A 17,698-nucleotide genomic window follows, 5' to 3' on the forward strand; every position below is an offset into this window, starting at 1 on the left:
GACCAATTCACACGGCCATGAGAGATGCTAACGCGTCGACCAGCCCTGCCAGGGCCCGCACCACCCCGCACGGCACCTCTGCTGTGCTGCTGGGGGCAGTGGGGACTTGACCTTCCAGTGCTGGGACGCTGAGCCACCAGCCCTGACACCCAGCAGTGTCCCCACACCTCCCCTGCCCTCTGCACAGCTCCCAGCCCCGCGGGCCGGGGGTCCCGAGCGTGCCCCCAGCTCCAACCAACCGCCTGGAGGGGCAGGGGGACGCAGGAATGTGGCAGCGGGGCTGGTGCGCTGGTGCCGGGACCAGTGGGCTCCTCTTCGGGTGACGTCCCTTGCCCTGGCCGTACTGCCTTGTTCTCCCTGACCCAGCGGGATGCAGCCCCGGCTCTCTGAGCTCTTGGCGTGCTCTGGAGAAGCTGGAGGCACAGCCTGAGTTTTTGTGGGGACCCAGCAGGCTGTGCCCCCCCCCCCCGAATGGAGCTGAGGCTCCCCGTGCTGCTTGTCCAGCTGGTGCAAACCCCAGACCCGGGTCGGGGTCCCCGAGGCAGCGGGCAGCAGTGTGCTGGGGTGCTAAGCCCTTTAGGATGCTCCAGGGCAGGGGACGCTGCCAGCACCCGTGTGCTGGGGACGCGGCAGGAGCAGGGGTGAGGCAGCTACTGGCCCTGCTCTGGGGTGGGCAGCGCTCCCGGCTGCAGAGGGCCATTTGCCGGGATGCTTTTGCAGTTCTCCCGCGGGCTGGGCACAGCCTCTGGGCACCATCCCTGCCAGCCGTCCACGTCCCGGCCGGAGGTACAGGAGCGCACAGCCAGGGCCGGGAGCCCTGCGGCCGTCCGATGCCCAGGAGGTGTGCCAGAGCAGGGATGGTGAGTCCAAGGTAGACAGTAAGGTGCACTGGGGAGGGCCCCCGGCCGTGCCCGGCGGGACCCCCTCAGTGGGAGGGCTGGCGGCTCCTGGGGACATGAGTCCGAGTGGGCACCGACCGCCCGAGGAGGGCTTTGGCCAGCTTTGGCCAGCAGCACCATCAGGAGCCCTGTGGCTGAGCCCCATCCCAGTGCCCTCTCCACGTCCACCCACGGCCCTGTGCCCACGCTCCTTCAATAAGGGCTGGAGGGACACGGGGGTGACCCCATCCCCCCCGAGCTGTGTGGGGCTGTGGGCTCTGCCTTGGGGGGGCTCTGACCCCACGGCCAGCGCTGTGACAGCCCAGCCGCGCTCCAGCACTTGTCTAAACACAGGGGGAGGTGGGAAGCGGCTGCTCAGCGGGGCCGCAGAACTCATTACCCAGGAGCTCATCAGCTAATGAGACCCAGGAGGGGGCCTGGGAACGGGGGGAGCGGGGCCGGGGCAGTGCCGAGGGGCGTGCGGGGAAGGGCCTGCGCCCCAGGCCGTGCTGTTGGGTGCAGGGCACCCCGCAGAGCACCCCGCCGCACTCCCGAGGCCAGGCTGCCCATGGACCCCCACTGCAGCCCCCAGCCGCAGAGACGGGCTCTGGGATGGCATCAGATGTTTGTGTACCCAGAGACGTGCTGTGGGTCCGGGTCGGCACCGGTGCCCTTGGACCTTGGTCAGAGCAGCGGCACGGCACTTCCTCCAGCGAGATGGCAGCGGGAATTAATAGCAATTAACTCTGGTTCTTTTGTGCCATGTCTGCGATGTCCGTGGGAGATAATGCCAATTTAGATGCCGATATCCTCATGGCATGCATGCCTGGAGCAGGGCTTGGCTAAGGGCCAGGCTGCAGGGGTGACAAATCAGGGTGCAGGTGGCTCCGAGTAGCACGAGGGCTGGGTGCCACGGTGTGGCTTGGTGGCAGGATGGGACCGTGGCAAGGGACCACAGGGTCCCCGCAGCCCCTGCACCGCTGGATGCCCAGGACCCTGCGACAGCCGCACGATGCGGGTTTGAAACACTGGAGATCGCCGTGCCCAGGCTCCCCACGAGGCCGGGGCACCCGGGGCTGCCACGGGGCTGAGCAGCGTGCCCGGCTTCGGCAGCGTGGCGAGGACGGCAGGAGCACTTGGCCAGCGCTGGGCGATAAGCAGGGTTTATCTCATTGCCTCTGCGTCATGGCAGTGCCAAGGAAAACTGAACAAGCTCCATGTGACCACCAGGAAACACGAGATGGTGAGCAACGAGGTGCCCGCTCACCCGCCCCGTCGCCAACACTGCCACGGGGAGGGGCCGGCCCTGCGCCCCACTGCTGGCTCTGCGCCCCACTGCTGGCCCTGCGCCCCGCGGCCCCACAGCTGGCCCTGTGCCCCACTGCTGGCCCTGCACCCCGCGGACCCACAGCTGGTCCTGTGCCCAGCCCCGTGCCCCACTGCTGGCCCTGTGCCCCATGCCCAGCTCCGTGGCTGATACCTGATATTGGGGAAGCCTGTGCCCACCCGGCATTGGGGGGGCTGTGCCCACCCAGTATGAGGGGGTCCCACACCCACTGCCGTATCCCCGGGGCCGTGCACACCCGGTACGGGGTGGTCCCGTGCCCACTGCCGTATCTCCGGGGCTGTGCCCACCCAGTATGGAGGGGTCCCGTGCCCCCTGCTGTACCCCCGTCGCCGCGCACAGCGCCGTGTGGGGGTCACGTACCCCACGGCACCGCGGGGCCGTGCTGCCGGCGGGGGGGGCCGTGCTGCCGGGGGGGGCCGTGCCGGTGCCGGTGCCGGTGCCGGGGGTGGTGCTCCGGCCCCCCCGCCCGCTCCCTGATGGATTTTCCTTCCCTTCCCGGGGCCGGGTTTCCCTGGAAACCTTCGCACCCGCCGGCACCGACACCTGCGGGGCCTGGGAACGCGGCGGGGGGGCCCCTCCCAGCCCCGCCCCGCCCGCCCCGGCCACCCCCGTGAGGGTCCCCGCGCCCGGGCCGCCCCTCGGCGGCACCCGACGGCACCGGGCGGCGGCCGCGGCTCCGCGCCGAGGCCCCGCGGGCGGCCGGGCTCATTAGGGACAGCGTGTGAAACGCCATTAGCGGGGGCTGCGGGGGACCTGCCGCGGGAGGGCGGGCCGTGCCCCCCCGCCCCCGGCACCGGGCGAGGGGGTCGGTGCCCCACAGAGCCAGGCTGGGCACCGGGGCTGCCCCGCTGGGGCCTCGCTGCGCCGTGGGGGACGTGGACACCCGGAGCCGGCAGCTCGCACCCCACTGCGGGCCCCACTGCAGACCCCTCTGTGTGGACCCCACGGCAGTCCCCCCCCCATTGCAAACCCCACGGCAGACCCCACGGCAGTCCCCCCCCCATTGCAAACCCCACGGCAGACCCCACGGCAGTCGTGTCCCCCCCACGGCAGACCCCACGGCAGACCCCCCCCCATTGCAAACCCCACGGCAGACCCCACAGCAGTCCCCCTCCATTGCAAACCCCACGGCAGACCCCACGGCAGTCGTCCCCCCACCATTGCAAACCCCACAGCAGACCCCCACTGCAGGCCCCGCTGAAGGCCCTGCTACAAGCCCCGCTGCCAGCCTCCTTGCAGCCCCCGCGTGGGGCCCAAGCCCCATCCTGAGGTCGGTGCCGGGGGGGTGAGGGCTGCCGGGGGGGGGTGGGCGGGCAGCACAGAGCCGCCTCACACCGCTGGGGTAAAATTCGTCACCCGCGTGTTCAAAGCCGGCTGCCCTCAGCCCCCCCCGGCCTTTGAAGTGCTGCTGATGCTGGCCACGAAGGTGCCACTTCACACCTCTGGCCCTGCATAAAGCCAGGGCGGCCGGGGGACACTGGCACTCGGCCCCACAGCCATGGCCCGCTCGGCAGCCCCTGGCCTCCCGCTCCCCGCCACCGCCCTGCTGCAGGACTGGGGCTGCCGCGGACCCCCGGACCCCGAGGGCTACAGCAGCAGCTCGCCTGCACCCTCGCCCGACTCCTGCGGCCTCTCGTCCCCCGCCACCACCCGGGGACCCTGCCGCGGCCCCGCCACCCCTCGCCAGCGAGGCGGCTCCAGGGGCAGAAAGGGGGTGCGGGGCCCGGGGCCGGGGGGCCCGCGGCAGAGCGCCAGCGAGCGGGAGAAGCTGCGGATGCGGCGGCTGGCGCAGGCGCTGCTGAGGCTGCGGCACTACCTGCCGCCCGCGCTGGTGCCCGCGGGGCAGAGCCTGACCAAGATCGAGACCCTGCGCCTCGCCATCCGCTACATCGCCCACCTCTCGGCCCTGCTGGGGCTCAGCGAGGAGGCGCTGGCCCGGCGGCGGGGGGCGGCCCCCCGGCACTGCCCCCTCTGCCCACAGGGTCTGGGGTGCTGCCAGGCCCCGGACCCCCGCCTGCACCCACCAGCCCCAGCCCCACGGGATGCTTCGCCCCCTGATACTGTGGGCTGGGGGTCCCCTCCCATGATGGGGACCCCCCTGGATCTTCACGGGGCTCCTGGCATGGGGACGGGTGCCTGGGGATCACCCCCGTGTGGCTCTGCTGCGGGGACCCCCCCAGAGGTGCTTGGGGTTCCCGACACGGGCATGGAGGCCTGGGGGTCGCCCCCCTACATCCCTGTGGTTGGGACCCCCTCGGAGCTGCACGGGGCTGTCGCTTCCAGCGTGTCCTCCTGGCTGTCCCCTCCTCACTGCGCAGGGGCAGGGGCCCCCCCAGACCTCCTCGGCAGCCCCCTCCTGGACGCGGGGCTGATGCTGCCGGAGTTCGTGGATGCAGGGACAGTCACCCAGGTACGTGCGCTGGCAGGGATCGGGGGGAGCCCTGGCGGTCCCCAGTGTGGGGTTGGCATGGGGCAGGGCTCAGCCCCTGCGGTGCGCTCAGAGCCGCCTTGGCTTGGGGCAGTGCGGGGACTGGTTTTGGGGTAACAGCAGCCTTGTCTGGGGGTGGGAACGGGGAGGTGTCCCGCCTCCTCCCTGCAGTGAGTGCACGTGGGTCCCTCAGCCTGCTCCGATCCTCCCCGGTGCCATCCTCCCTCCCGTTTGTGGCATCCCATCAGCTGGGACAGGCCTGAGGCCGTGGTCCTGCTTGGCCCTGACCGGAGTCCTCCTGGCGGGTGGGCTCTGCCAGCCCCTCTTCCAGCACCCCCCCAGACCCCAGCCCTGCCCTGGACCCTGCCCTGGCCGGTCACCCTCTCACCCACCCTCTGCTCCCCCAGGACCTCTCCACGGACCTGTTCTCCCTCCTGGAGGCTCTGCTCCCGCCACAGCCCCAGGACTGACTCGGATGAGCCCCCGGCTCCCTGGTGCCGGAGAACCCGCTGCCACGCGGCCCCACGACGCACCGGCCGGATGCCTGCAGCTCGGGGAAGCGTGTCCCCCCTTGGACAGCTGGGAGGTGGGGGGACGAGCTACCTCTTGTGTGAGCCCGCAGCTCTGCTGGACGTGCCGGGGCGGCCGCGACTGTACATAAATAAACCCTTGTGCCCCTCCGTGTGTCACCGCGTGGCTGTTCCTGCGGCAGGAGCTGGGCACGGGATGGGGTGCAGCACGTCTGGGCCACTGCGTCACCTCCGGGAGTGGGTTTGGGGCCGGGAGAGGGTGGCTGAGCAGGGTTAAATGTGGGCACATGGGGTCCAGCAACAGGGAGAAGCGTGGGTCCGAGGTGACCCCATCGGGATGGAGACCCCGCAGGCGGAGGGGAGTGCGGGGGGGCTGAAGACCGGCCCCTCTGCCCCCCAGCCCCTCGTCGGCTCCCTGCAGGGTCTGGGGAGTCCATTAGAGGGGCCATGGTGGGGACTGACAGCCGGGTGCGAATGTGCTGGGGGGGCCCTTCTCCGCCCACTCCGGGGGCCCTGGGGCAGGGGGTCTGCAGGGCTAATGAGCCCCACTTATCTGTGAAATGGCTTGCTAATAATGTTAATTCCCTCTGCCAGGGGGGCGAAGCCTTTGAGATGCAAAGCAGGTCCCCTGCCCTCCCCCAGGCTGCAGCTCCCCCCTGGCCAGGGCTCATGGGCCTTGGGGACACCCTGCGGCCATGGGGACATGCTCCGGCCGTGGGGACAGCCACGGTCTGGGGGAGCAGCTGGCAGAGGCAGGGCTGGGAGAAGGGACCTGTGGGTCTCTGGGCTCCCCAGATGCACCCCAAAGTGAGGGGCCTTGTGCACCCCGATCCCCGGCCCTGGGGAGGCCAGTGCAGCACCCACCAGTGCTGGGGCACGCTCGGGCTGGGGGGCTCCCTCCCATGGCTGCTGGGCATCTCCCTCTGCCCAGCTCCTCGCCCAGCTCCCCCGTCCCGCACCTACTGCCCTGCCCCGCGTGCGTGTCCTGGGGACGGCAGCCGTACAGGGTGCCGAGCAGGGGCCACGCCAGCCCCGTGCCGCTGGGGTTTGGGATGAGCCGGTGGAGCGGGAGAAGGCAGAGGGGGACGGAGCTGCCTGCGGGCGGGTGGGGGGGCAGAGCTCAGGGTAGAGCTGTGTGTGCACATGCCCAGGGACGTGTGCGTCTGCGTCTGCACCAACAGGAACGTGCATTCGTGTCCCTGTGTGTGTGTGTGTGTGTGTCCCCCCGTGTGTGAGCACTGTGCACGCTTACGTGTCCGTGTGCGCGTGTGGGTGGCGCGGGGCGAAGGACCAAGCCGTTCCAAGCGGGCTGGCTACGTCAAGGAGCAACCTGAGCTACCAAGGGCATCCCACCGCCCGCCTGCTGAGTGTGGCCCAGCAGCAGGCAGGAGGGGGCTGCAGGCGCCAGCGGTACCTGCCCTGCTCCCTCTCTTCCCCGGGCCCCCGCCAGCTCACTGCCAGCAGGCACGGCGCGGATGCGGGAGCCCTCGGCACGGAGACCCGGCAGCGCGTGAGCAGTGGCCCCGACATGGCCGGGCCGGGCGGTGCTGGGCAGGACACCCTGGCTGGAGGTGAGGTGGGAGAGGGAAGGGGGTACCTGGTCCCGGGGGGCTCCAGAACTGGGCTGGGAGGGTCTCTGTCCCCGTGCAGGACCACGAGGGATGCTCGGGGGTGGAGGATGGGTGGGCAGCAGGAATGGCCTGGGGTAGGTGGTGGGTTGGGGTCAGCAGAGACTGTCTCCCCCTGCCCTGCTTGGTGCCAAGGACCCCCAAAGCTCTATGGGGCGGGGGGGTGTCTGGAGGAGCCGCGGGGCTGCAGAGAGCAGCTGAAGATGGGAATGCAGTGAGATAAGGTGGGGGTTGCGGTGTGGGGCAGGGAGCAGGGCTCCAGGGAACGGACCTCCTACACTGAGCGTGACCTGCCCCCCCACCAAGCCCCCACCCCAGGGTCCCCTCCGGGCAGGCTGCCGCTGCCTGTCTGCCTGTTGCGGCAGGAAGGAGCCATGCGGACGCAGAGCCTGCAGTGGGGAACGCCAGCGCAGACCCCTCCAGCAGCCTGCCCCCCCCGGAGCGGGGCTGCGCCTGGAGCCCCCAGGCCGAGGGCGGCGAGGAGCCCCTGCGACTGCCCACCTTCTCCCCCGCTGCCCAGGCCCGCGTGGCCGTCACCTTCCTCCTCTTCGCCCTCTCCGCCGGCTGCAACCTGGCGGTGCTGCGGGCGGCGGGGGGCCGGCGGGGTGGCCGGCGGTCCCACATCCGCCTGCTGCTGCTGCACCTGGCGGCCGCCGACCTGCTGGTGACGGTGGCGGTGATGCCGCTGGATGCCGTCTGGAACATCACGCTGCAGTGGCGGGCGGGCGACCTGGCCTGCCGCCTCCTCATGTACGTCCGGCTGCTGGCCATGTACGCCTCCGCCTTCGTCACCGTCGTCATCAGCCTGGACCGGCAGGCTGCCATCCTGCGCCCGCTGGCCATCGCCCGTGCCCGGAGGAGGAACCGCATCATGCTCTACGTCGCCTGGCTCCTCAGTGCCGGGCTCTCGGTGCCGCAGGTACCCGTCCCCGGGGCTCCTCTCCAGCCCGTGCCCCGTGGCAGATGCCCACCTGCCCCCCAGGGTGCCCCCGGGGCTGGTGCCGCCGCAAACCCTGCAGGATGGGGATGGAGAAGGCTTGGAGGGAGGCAGCCGAGCCGGGCAGTGAAGGAGGGGCTGTGGCATCGTGCCCCCTCCATCTCAGCCCCCGCCCTGCTGTGTGCCCCAGCCCCGGGCAGTGGGGAGCGGAGCTGGCGCAGGGACCCAGTCCCACGGGCAGGGTCTGACCCTGTGGCTCCGGTGGTCCCCGGCTCCAGAGCCCGGTACCCTGCCTTGGGAAGGCGCGGGGTCCCCCATCACCCCGCGGCCCTGGGGAGGGGGCTGCCATCCCACCTCTGCTCTGCCTCCAGCTGTTCCTCTTCCGCACCGTCACCCTCCGCCCCCCGCACAACTTCACCCAGTGCACCACGCGGGGCAGCTTCCCCCGGCCCTGGCACGAGACTCTCTACAACATGCTCGGCTTCACCTGCCTCTTCCTGCTGCCGCTGCTCATCATGGTCTGCTGCTACGCGCGCATCCTCCTGGAGATCTCCCGGCGCATGGGCTCCAGCCTCTGTGAGTGCCCAGGCACCCGGCTGCCACGTCCCCGTGCCTGGGGGGCTTTGCAGGGACCCTGGGATGGGGGGAACAGAGGGGAGCTCTGGCTGGGGCTGTGTGGGGACCCCCCCAGCCCTCCCTCAGGGCATGGGGTCCCTGTCCCAGCCGGGCTGCTAAGCATCCCCCACTCCGGGCTGTGCCCCCCAGTCTCCTCCCGGGACATGTCGCTGCGGTGCTCCAGGAACAACATCCCGCGGGCACGGCTGCGCATGCTGAAGATGAGCCTGGTCATCGTCTCCTCCTTCATCCTCTGCTGGACCCCCTACTACCTGCTGGGGCTGTGGTACTGGTTCTGCCCGCGGGCCATGGAGAAGAGGGTCTCGCCAGCCCTCGCCCACATCCTCTTCATCTTCGGCCTCTTCAACGCGTGCCTGGACCCCATCACCTACGGGCTCTTCACCATCCCTTTCCGGAGGGGCTGGGGCTGCCCCTGTGGGCATGGCCCCGAGCCCCAGCCGCCCTCCCCGGCCACCGGCTCCTTCCGCTGCTCGGCCTCCTCCCTGCCACGCAAGCGGGGTGTCCCGGGGGCGCGGGGGCAGCGGGTGCCCGCCGGGCCGGGGCTGCCTGCCAGGGCCGGCTCCTGCCAGAGCAGCTCCCTGTGAGCCGGGCACGGCCCCGCGCCCATGGGGGTGCCCCGGGGTGCTCAGCAGGCACCGAGGCTGCGGGCAGGAGGGGACCGGTGGCAGGACAGCGAGGGCAGCACGGGCTTGGTGGGGACGGGGTCACTGCCGCTCTTTTCCCACACCCCGAAGTGCCTCTGTGGGCTGCGGGGCTGGCTTTTGGGGGCCCCCCCAGTCCCCTCTCTGTGCCTGCCCAGCCCTGCACAGCTGCTGGAGCAGAGCCCAGCCCAGCAATAAAGAGTCCCGCAGCCACCTCCTGTCCTGCCCGTGTCCCCAGCCATGAGCCGGGCTGGGGTCCCCAGAGCCAGCGCTGCTGGGACGGGTGGGTGGGAGCCCCAACCCTGGGGGTGGCTGCTCCAGAGCTGGTCCTGGCTGCTCCGGTCTCTGCCACCGGGGGGTCCCATGGCCCCCAGGGATGGGCAGCTCCGAGGGTGTCCCGCACAGTGCCCAGGGCTGGGTGCTACCCTCTCTGCGGCGGCTGCGGGGGCTTTTTGTCCCCGTGGGGCTCCTGGCCGCGGTGGTGCGTGGGGCTGGTCCCCCCTGGTGGCGCGGAGCTGGCAGCAGTCCCAGGGCACCGTGCTGCCTGCAGCAGCCTTGCACCCGCCGGCGGCTCCGCTCGAAACAGGAGCTCTTGGCTCCCGGTGAAGGTCGTTGCGAGGCGCGGGGGCCCGGCTGCTCCTGGCTGCGTGGCAACTGTCCCAAGGCCAGCGCTGCCACCGGAGCTGGCGTGGCCCGTGGGACCGGGAGAGCTGGGGAGGGGGCTGCAGCGGGGCTGTGGGTGCCTGGGCCCCTTGCTCTCCCCCTGCACCTCGGAGCAGCTGGTCTGAGCCCTGCCCATGGCTCCGGGAGCAATGCCAGGAGTGAGGGATGGCTCATGGGAACGGCCCCGGCCTCCCCCCGGCGCAGGGAAGGGTTGGGGGCAGAACCGGGGTGTGCTGGAGCCAGGACTGAAGCAAGAGGCGTCTGCCCGGAGCTCCTTGCTTTGCTGCGGTGGGTCGCTGGGCTCCATCACCCCCTTCGGTCCCTGCTGCCAGGGGGGACCCAGACCTGGGGATCTGCCCTTAGCCCCGGGGAAGTTGCGCTGCCAGCGTGGCAGCTGCGGTAACTGCCTACATCAAAATGTCTTCTCCTGACAGGGGTCTGCCGAGGGCTGGGGGGAGACGGGCATCACCCCGGCGGGTACCGAGCCTGTCTGCCGCGTGCTGGGGGGTCGAGTGCCCGATGAGGCAGGAACAGGCAGGGCGGGCTGCAGGCAGGGACAGCCAGCTCAGCAGCCACCGTGGCCACATCGGGGTGCCCATCCGGGGAGCGGTGCCCAATAATGGCAGCACAAACCACAGTCGCGGGGGTTTATTACGCAGTGGCAAAGTAAAACAGCAGTGGTGGTGCTGCTCCGGCTCTGGAGGAGTGATCCTCAACCCGCTCAAGGGCTGGCGGCAGCGGCCAGTGCTCTGGTCTCCATGGGGCTCTCGCACACGGTGGCCTCCCCGGGGTCTCAGGGGGGAGGTCTCTGTTTTGGGGGGCTCCAGGCTGCAGTCCCAGGGGTGCAGGGGGGTCCTCGCTGCTGCTGGGGCGGGGATGGGGCTTCCTCAGCACGGGTTGAGCAGAGCTGTGCCCGCTGCCGCTGTCTGCTGGGCACCCCAGGCATGGACTCCTGCAAGGATGAAACTACCATCTTGCTCGGGGCACGGAGAAGGGCCTGGGAAATGCTTTGCTGTGAGGACGGGGGCTCGCAAAGCAAAGGAAATCACCCAGCAAAAAGCTCCTGCTGAAACCTCGCCTCCGTATTTGAGCCAGCGGCTCCTGGGACGCTGTTGCCGGCGTGGGCCCCGTGGCGGGGAGCGTGTGCCTGCCCCGGGGAGAAAGGGGAGCTGCGCTCGCCCCTCCTCTGCCCGCGGGCACTGAGCCAGCAGCCGCAGGGCAGCTCCCTCTGGGATAACGGCACCCGGCTCGATGCAGGAGCGCTCGGGAGGTGGGCGCTGGGTGGGTCAGCGCTGCCCCGTCCCCTCGGCAGCCCGGGCACAGCTCCCCGCCCCGCGGGCGCGAGCGGGCAGTGCCTGGCCTTGCTGGATGCCCGGCTGCACCTTGCAGTCACATCAGGCTCTGAAGGTGCACCAGGCGTCGGACAAGGGCCCAGGTGGGGCTGGCGAGCAGGGACAGAGTGGCCGGGCAAGGGGACGGGGCCACAGGGCAGGTGAAGGGAAAGCGGGAGGTGATGCTGGGGTGGCCCACGGGCTCAGGGATGCCCCTGCTTGGGTGACCATTTTCCACCTGGCTCGGCAGCGTCACATCATCCCCTGCTCCCCTCCAGCCGCCTCCCCGCAGCAGCACCTTGTGAAAACCAGAGGTAAATGTGAGCCGGGAGGACGCTGGGACGCTGCCCGCCCGTCTTCCCCCCGCAGTTCGGGCACAGAACGGCTGCGGCTCTAGGTGCTGGCCCCGCCGCTGCCGGGTCTCTTCTCGGTGAAGAAGCTTTTGAGCAGCATCACTTGCCCAATGCTGACCACAAAGAGGATGAGGGTTTCCCCAACCGACCAGTACGAGACCCGGCCGTTGAGGTCTTCGGCTCTGCTCCGGTCCTGCGCTTCCCGCAGGCGGTAGTGAGTCTGGGAGTCGATCACCGTGTTCAGAGCCTCGTGGATGGTGACGCAGGCGGACTCCATCTGGGGAGACAAGCATGCTCCATCGCTCCTGATGCGGCACAGCTCGGGCCCGGCGCTCGCGGCCGAGGGAGCTGAGGGTCGTGCTGGGGCACCCGAGCGCAGGACAGCAGCGCCCTGTGCTGCTGCGTCTCTGCCAGCCCCGACCCGAGAGCGGTCCCGCTCAAAGGGGCAATGCTGGAGACCCGCTGGTGGAGGGAGCCTGCTCTGAGCACCGGGGCACAGCCGAGGCGCTGGGGGCCAAGGGCAGGGTCTGGGTCCCAGCCCGGGGCACTGACATCCCTGCGGGCTCACCCCAAGGGATGGAAAAGCTCCGCTGCTCCTCCCTTGTGCAGGACGGAACTGGGTGCTCAGGCCAGGGGAGGTTCAGGCCCAGATCAGCCCCCCCATCCCTCTCTGCCCGCGCCGCTGGGAGGGGGACGTGGCCTGCGCACAGCGGGGCGGTTGGCTGGCGGTTGGCACTTCTGCATTTGGTGGAGGGGAGGGTGGACGAGCCCCCAACTGCCATCCTGTGGGGCCGTTTTGCCGCAAGCGGGAGCTGGGGCAGGACCTTTCTCCCGCAGCGGCGTGCGGTGACCCACCTGTGTCAGGGCGGTGACGCGGTTGCTCATGTCGGGCAGGATCGGTGGCTCGTCGCCCACCTGGAAGTCAAAGTAGATGGTTTTGTGGGAGAAGGTGGAGAACTCGTTGCTGAAGCAGAAGGTGTAGACGCCCTGGACTTCGGTGCGGTGCGGGAAGCTGTCATACTGCTTCTTGGTCTCCTTGTAGATTGTCCTGCCGTTGGGGTCCTCCACGAAGCAGTCCACGTCGTAGTGTCCCCCAGTGATCACCTGCGCAGGGAGACGCAGGTGGCACCTGCTGAACTACGTGGCAAGAGCCTCCCGCCCCGGAGGGAGCAGCTCTGCCCGGCCCCACGCCTGTGCGCACAGCCGTGCCCGCAGCGAGCAGGCGCCGTGCCCATGGCTGCCCGCCACGGGACGGGGGCCCAGGCTGGGGGAGCCCCAGGGGAAGCTGTGCCCCACGGTGCCTGCAGCTCAGGTGGGGTGTCCGGGGCTCAGGTAGGGGTGCCTGGACAGGGCGACAGCCCTGATGGCCGGGCCGGGGGCTCCCGTGGCCGCTGTGGGCACACCCCAGTACTGTCTCTGAGGCGGGCACTGCCGGGCAGGGGGCCAGGGCTGGGGACGTCGCCCGGTGCTGCACGGGGGGAGCTGGGGGGTGCAGGGGGGAGGCGCAGCTGCGGCACTGTCTGGGGCTCTGCGGGGCATGGCAGGGGCACGGGTGGGGGAACACGGGCAGGGCCTTGGGGCACACAGTGGGGAATGCGGGCAGGGGCACGGGGCCAGGGGTACAAGTGAGGGAGCACGGGCAGGGGGATGGGTAGAGGACCACGGGCGGGGGGATGGCGGTAGAGGTGGGGGAACGCGGGCAGGGCCACGGGGCTGGGGGTACGGGCAGAGGGCGACGGGCACAAGCAGGGGCCGGGGCGCGGGCAGGGCAGTACCTGGTAGTCCAGCGTGAACTTGGTGCCGCGCTCCAGCTCCTGGTGGAAGCACTGCTTGTCGCTGTCGGGCAGCTCGAAGGTCAGCTCGGTGCCGCCGGCCCGCAGCGCGCCCAGCAGCAGGGCCAGCGCCAGCGCCCGCATCCCGCCGCTCCCGCTCCGCATCCCGCAACGCATCCCGCCGCTCCCGCCCCGCCCCGCCTGACGTGGCGCCCTCCCGGCACCGGCACCGGCGGCGCTTCCGCTGGGGGCGGCCCCGGAGGCGGTGCCTCCCCCCGCCACCCCCCCCCCCCCGCCCCCGGCACCGGGCACCCCCCGGCAGCGGGAGCCGAGCACGGCCGGGACCCCGCACGGCGGGGCTCAGGCCCACGCCGAGCTCTTTACGCACGCCGCGATGACATACGAAATCCACGCCGTCCCACGGCATCCCCCGCCACCGCGCGCCGGGGGCAATAAACCCACCGAAATAGCCCCGCGCCGCTGGCGCTCCCCGCTCCCACGCGCAGAACGCGGCACCCTCCTCACGCCAGCCGCGTCCCGTCTCCCAGCGCCCGACGAAGGCCCCAAACGGTGCTTAAAAAAAAAGGACAAACGCAAAACATCAGAATATTTAGAAGTGAACGGAAAAGGTGGACTACAGGATTTAAAATTGCACGCTACGAAATATAAGACAAACGTCACTGTTATAGGGAAAATAGGCCTGAAATTCAATCTATAAGACATTTGACCTGCAGAAAGTATAAACTTTAAGGCTGTAAAAATATAAACCCACCTTTACTCTAAATAGCATATTTAAATCTAAAATGCACTTTCAGAGAACATTCCTGTGCAGTTCACACCAAACTGCGACGCTGCTCTGTGCAGGAACTGTACAAAGCTTTGCAACAGCCTGGAGAAAGAGGGCAATTGCCCTGGGCACGGAGCCGGCTGGTCGCCAGCAGTTTTGAGGGGCGGATGGAAGCGCGAGCTGGGCTGATGGAGACGAGGGCAGACCCCGACACCAGCCCCGGCAGGGTGACACTGCTGCCACTTGCGTGGCAAAGCCCCGCTGCCCGTGTGGTGGGCGTCAGGGCACGTGAGGCTTCCCTCAGTAACCTCACAGGCGATGCTCTCGCTTGGCCTCGCACAAGCGGCACCACGTTCGGGGTCGGCTGCAGATCCGAAACACCCGCCGAGCCGGCGGCACAGGGCCGAGGGCTGGTTTCTCTCCACAGCCGGCTCTGTGGGGTGGGTTTGGCCGAGACCGACGGCAGCTACAGCGCACATCCAGCTCCCCGTCCCAACGGAGCGAGGGGTGAGGAGCCACCCCACCACCCGCCTGTGCCTGGCTGGGCTGGGGCCGGGGCCGTGGGGGTGGAAGGGGGGGTCCAGCGGTGCACGGTCTCGCTGCCCTGATGCTGCAAAGCTGCCACGTGCTGCTGGTGCAGGCGCAGTCCCGCAGCGGGGCGCTGGGTCCCCCGTCTGCAGGGCTGGGTGCTGGGTCCCTTGTCCTGGCTGCGGTGCTGAGCCTGCAGCTTTCCTCTGCTGGGACCAACCCCTGACGCTCACCACGTGCCATCCTCGGCGACGTGGCATCCTTGCTCCCCCATCCTTGGCAGAACCTCCTGCGCAGGCAGGCTGGGAGCGCTCCCCACCCAGGAATTCGGTGCTCAGAGTTGCTCAGTGCGGTGGGAAATACCCCCGAACCTCGGTCGCTTCAGAGACAGAGACGAACCCGTTCCCGATCCAGGCCCACCGAAGGCGCCGGGTTGCAGCAGTAACGGGTTCAGCTCAGCCTCCGGAGTTTCAAAGCGCTTGGGAATCTCTGAGGCGGAGAATTGTCTCCCTCTCCAGCGCGGCGAGGGACCGATACATTCAGTGGCTGGGGAGGGGGGTTTCTGCTCTTCCAACCCCCTGCAGCATTAACCTCCTCTCCTTCCTGGTAGGCACTTCACAAACACACCAGCCCCACGGCCCCCTGGCGCGGGGCTCCAGACGGGTTTTGGTGTCAGAACCGGCGGGATGGAAGAAAAGCGGATTGTAACTAATGAGGAATAAGGGAGCTGCAGGCCGGAGCCTTGGTGCAAAGGGTGACGATCCCAGATGGCCTGGGGTCGATCTCCCAGGTACCACCTCCTCCCGGGGAAAGGTCCAGAGGTGAACGAAGAACGCAAGAGAGACTCCGGCTGTTTGGGCTGGATGCCCGGGCTCCCCTTACAGGTCTGGCAAGTGGGAGCAGGAACCCCCCGATTCCCCCCCCGGGCACAGATCTGACCCCCACGGCCGCCAGCGCTTCCCCGGGGCCGAGCGACCGCTCTGTGAGGGAACCGTCACGTTTCTGCAGGGACAGCACTGGTTTGGTGACCTTCCTGGGAAGCAAACGGTGGCATGGCTACTGGGCCGCTATTTCCTCGAAATCGGAGAGCTGCCGCATCTGCTCCGCTTGCATGGAGTGTCTCCGGAGAAGCTTCCTTTTGGCTCTCAAGTCGCCCCGCCAGGGCGAGCTGGGAGCGACGGGCACCAGGGACTTCAGGCCAGCAGCGAGCGGAGAGGGGGTTTTGCTGTTGGAGCCGATGTCGGGGATGGGGGGGTTGGGGTTCACGTTGAGGGGGGGCAGGTATCCCGGCCTCGTGTGGGAGATGTGGTCCAGCAGCAGGGTGCCGGACCCTCGCCTCTCCAGCAAGCCGGGCGGTCGGCGCCGGGCGGTCCCGGGCGAGGTGCGGGCGATGCTGTCCAGGGACTCCCGGGAGCCGCCCAGCAAGGCCAGGTGGGACCCGCTGAGCTTCCTCCGCTCCGACTGCACCTTCCCCGCCTCCGCCGGGCTAGGGACGCCGGAGAGCTGGGGGTCGCAGTCGTAGTGCTCGGCTCCCAGCCTCCGCCAGTGCAGCGTGTCCATGGCCGCGGCCGAGCTGGCGGCAGTGGGGCCGACGCTCTCCGGCTCCTCGGGGACAGTGCTCCTGCGGGGCAGGCGCTGGTGGGTGGGCTGGCTCTTCTCGTAGCCTGCTTTCCTCGGCAGTGGCCCAGAGGCTGGCGGCGTCCTCAAAGCCTGCTCGTCTACCGGGGGGAAGAGAGAGGGGTCCTTGCCCTTGCTGCTGCTGCTCCGGGCGAGGGGGGCCTTTTTGGAGAGCGAGAGGTCGCCGATGCCCATGATCACCTCGTCGTTGGCGCAGACCTGCGTGTCGTCGCGGTGCGCGGAGGCCGCCAGCACCGAGGGTGCGACCAGACCCCAGGGCTCCGACCGCAGCCGCTTCAGCTGGGGCAGGCGGGCTTTCCTGGCCGCGCTGGCTCTGCGGCCCGGGGAGGGGGGCTCGGCGGCCGCCCTGGCAGAGGGACCGTCCCCGGGGTGCGACGGGTGCGGGCTGAAAACGCCGCTCTCCTCAGCGGGGGAAGGTGCCGAGACGGGATTTTTCAGGTGGGCGCTGGAGGGTGCTGTGCACCCCTCGGGGGGGGCCCTCTCCTTGAACTCCAGCGAGGGGGGAACGTTCAGGTACTGCTTGGCGGTCTTGGTGCCAGAGGCCGATTTGTCCATGGTGATAATGATCACCTCCTTCCCTTTGGCTTTGCAGGCGTTCAGGAGGTGCTGCAGCACGTCCTTGTCGTCAGCGTTGATGGCGTGGACCAGAGCGGATGCTCCCGAGTGGTCCTCCAGGCTGGGGTCTGCCCCGTTCTCCAGCAGCAGGGACACCACGTCCCCCCCGGCGCCGCGGATGCAGGCGTGCATGAGGGCTGTTTTCCCAGACTTGTCCTGGATGTTGGGGTCGGCTCTGTTGTCCAGCAGGTACTTCACCATCTTGGCCTTGTTGATGCTCTGCTGGTCAACGTGCTTGGTGATGCAGGCCACCATCAGGGCAGTCTCTCCTTTCTCGTTGCTCTCGTTGATGTAAGCCCCCCCTTCCAGCAGCAGCCGGGTCAGCCGGAGCCGGCCGAGCCACACTGCCTTCAGGAGGGAGTTCCCCCCCACCTCCAGCTCCGTCACTTCATCCATGGCACCGGCCGCCGCTTACTGGTGGGCAAAGGCGACGTCAGCCGGCAGCTGCGGAAGGAACCGTGAAGGAGAGATGAGGCTTGCTCCTCAGCCCCGGCTCTCACCTTGCCCTGCCTTCCTCGGGGGGGGGTCATGCTCTTGGCACCGCTCCACATCCCACCACGTCCCTGAGCCCGTCCACCCCACTCTGTGGCACCAGGAGCCCCCCAAGCCATCCCCCCTGCCCGTGGGCAGCGCCACAGCCCCCTGCACACGGGGTCCACTGCTGCCTGGGGGGGTGCCGGGGGGGTGCAAGGCAGGGGAGTGGCCGCAGGAGCAAATGCCTGGTCTCCTTGGGGTCACCTGGGGAGAAAGGGCTGATCTTTGCCAGCGGGGAGCTGCCTCAGCCCTGCCTTCTCACCGCCGTACTGCGCATCTGCTCCATGGCGTTGGCCCCCTCTCAATAATCTCGTCTTTAGCACAGAGTGCGTTTTCCCATCGGCCATGGAGCCTCTGCGCTCCCTTTGTTCCAGAGGACATGGCTGCCAGGGCCCTGAGGGCACCAATTACCCTTAATTGGCCTGAGCAGCCTCAGCTGAGACCCCCAGGA

General features: G+C 69.5%; 4 protein-coding genes across 4 annotated transcripts; 2 read left to right on the forward strand and 2 right to left on the reverse strand.

Moving 5' to 3' along the window:
• The first annotated feature begins 3,724 nt into the window (after positions 1 to 3,724).
• LOC128914915 (mesoderm posterior protein 1-like) lies at positions 3,725 to 5,124 on the forward strand. The gene is made up of 2 exons (XM_054214626.1): positions 3,725 to 4,636; positions 5,062 to 5,124. The coding sequence occupies exons 1-2, from the start codon at positions 3,725 to 3,727 to the stop codon at positions 5,122 to 5,124; spliced, it is 975 nt and encodes a 324-aa protein (XP_054070601.1).
• Positions 5,125 to 6,712: 1,588 nt separating this feature from the next.
• On the forward strand, positions 6,713 to 8,969 carry LOC128914917 (gonadotropin-releasing hormone II receptor-like). Its single transcript, XM_054214628.1, has 4 exons — positions 6,713 to 6,755; positions 7,178 to 7,731; positions 8,121 to 8,325; positions 8,515 to 8,969. The coding sequence occupies exons 1-4, from the start codon at positions 6,713 to 6,715 to the stop codon at positions 8,967 to 8,969; spliced, it is 1,257 nt and encodes a 418-aa protein (XP_054070603.1).
• A 1,359-nt stretch (positions 8,970 to 10,328) lies between these two features.
• TMED3 (transmembrane p24 trafficking protein 3) lies at positions 10,329 to 13,330 on the reverse strand. Its single transcript, XM_054214362.1, has 3 exons — positions 13,149 to 13,330; positions 12,229 to 12,477; positions 10,329 to 11,650 (listed from the first exon to the last, which is right to left on the reverse strand). Exons 1-3 carry the CDS (start codon positions 13,320 to 13,322, stop codon positions 11,414 to 11,416), a joined length of 660 nt encoding a protein of 219 aa, XP_054070337.1. The 5' UTR covers positions 13,323 to 13,330; the 3' UTR covers positions 10,329 to 11,413.
• Positions 13,331 to 15,516: 2,186 nt separating this feature from the next.
• Positions 15,517 to 17,109, reverse strand: ANKRD34C (ankyrin repeat domain 34C). Its single transcript, XM_054214361.1, has one exon. The coding sequence runs from the start codon at positions 17,107 to 17,109 to the stop codon at positions 15,517 to 15,519; it is 1,593 nt and encodes a 530-aa protein (XP_054070336.1).
• Between the last annotated feature and the right edge of the window lie 589 nt (positions 17,110 to 17,698).

Source organism: Rissa tridactyla, chromosome 9 (genome assembly GCF_028500815.1).
Source record: "Rissa tridactyla isolate bRisTri1 chromosome 9, bRisTri1.patW.cur.20221130, whole genome shotgun sequence".
NCBI classification, from domain to species: Eukaryota; Metazoa; Chordata; class Aves; order Charadriiformes; family Laridae; genus Rissa; species Rissa tridactyla.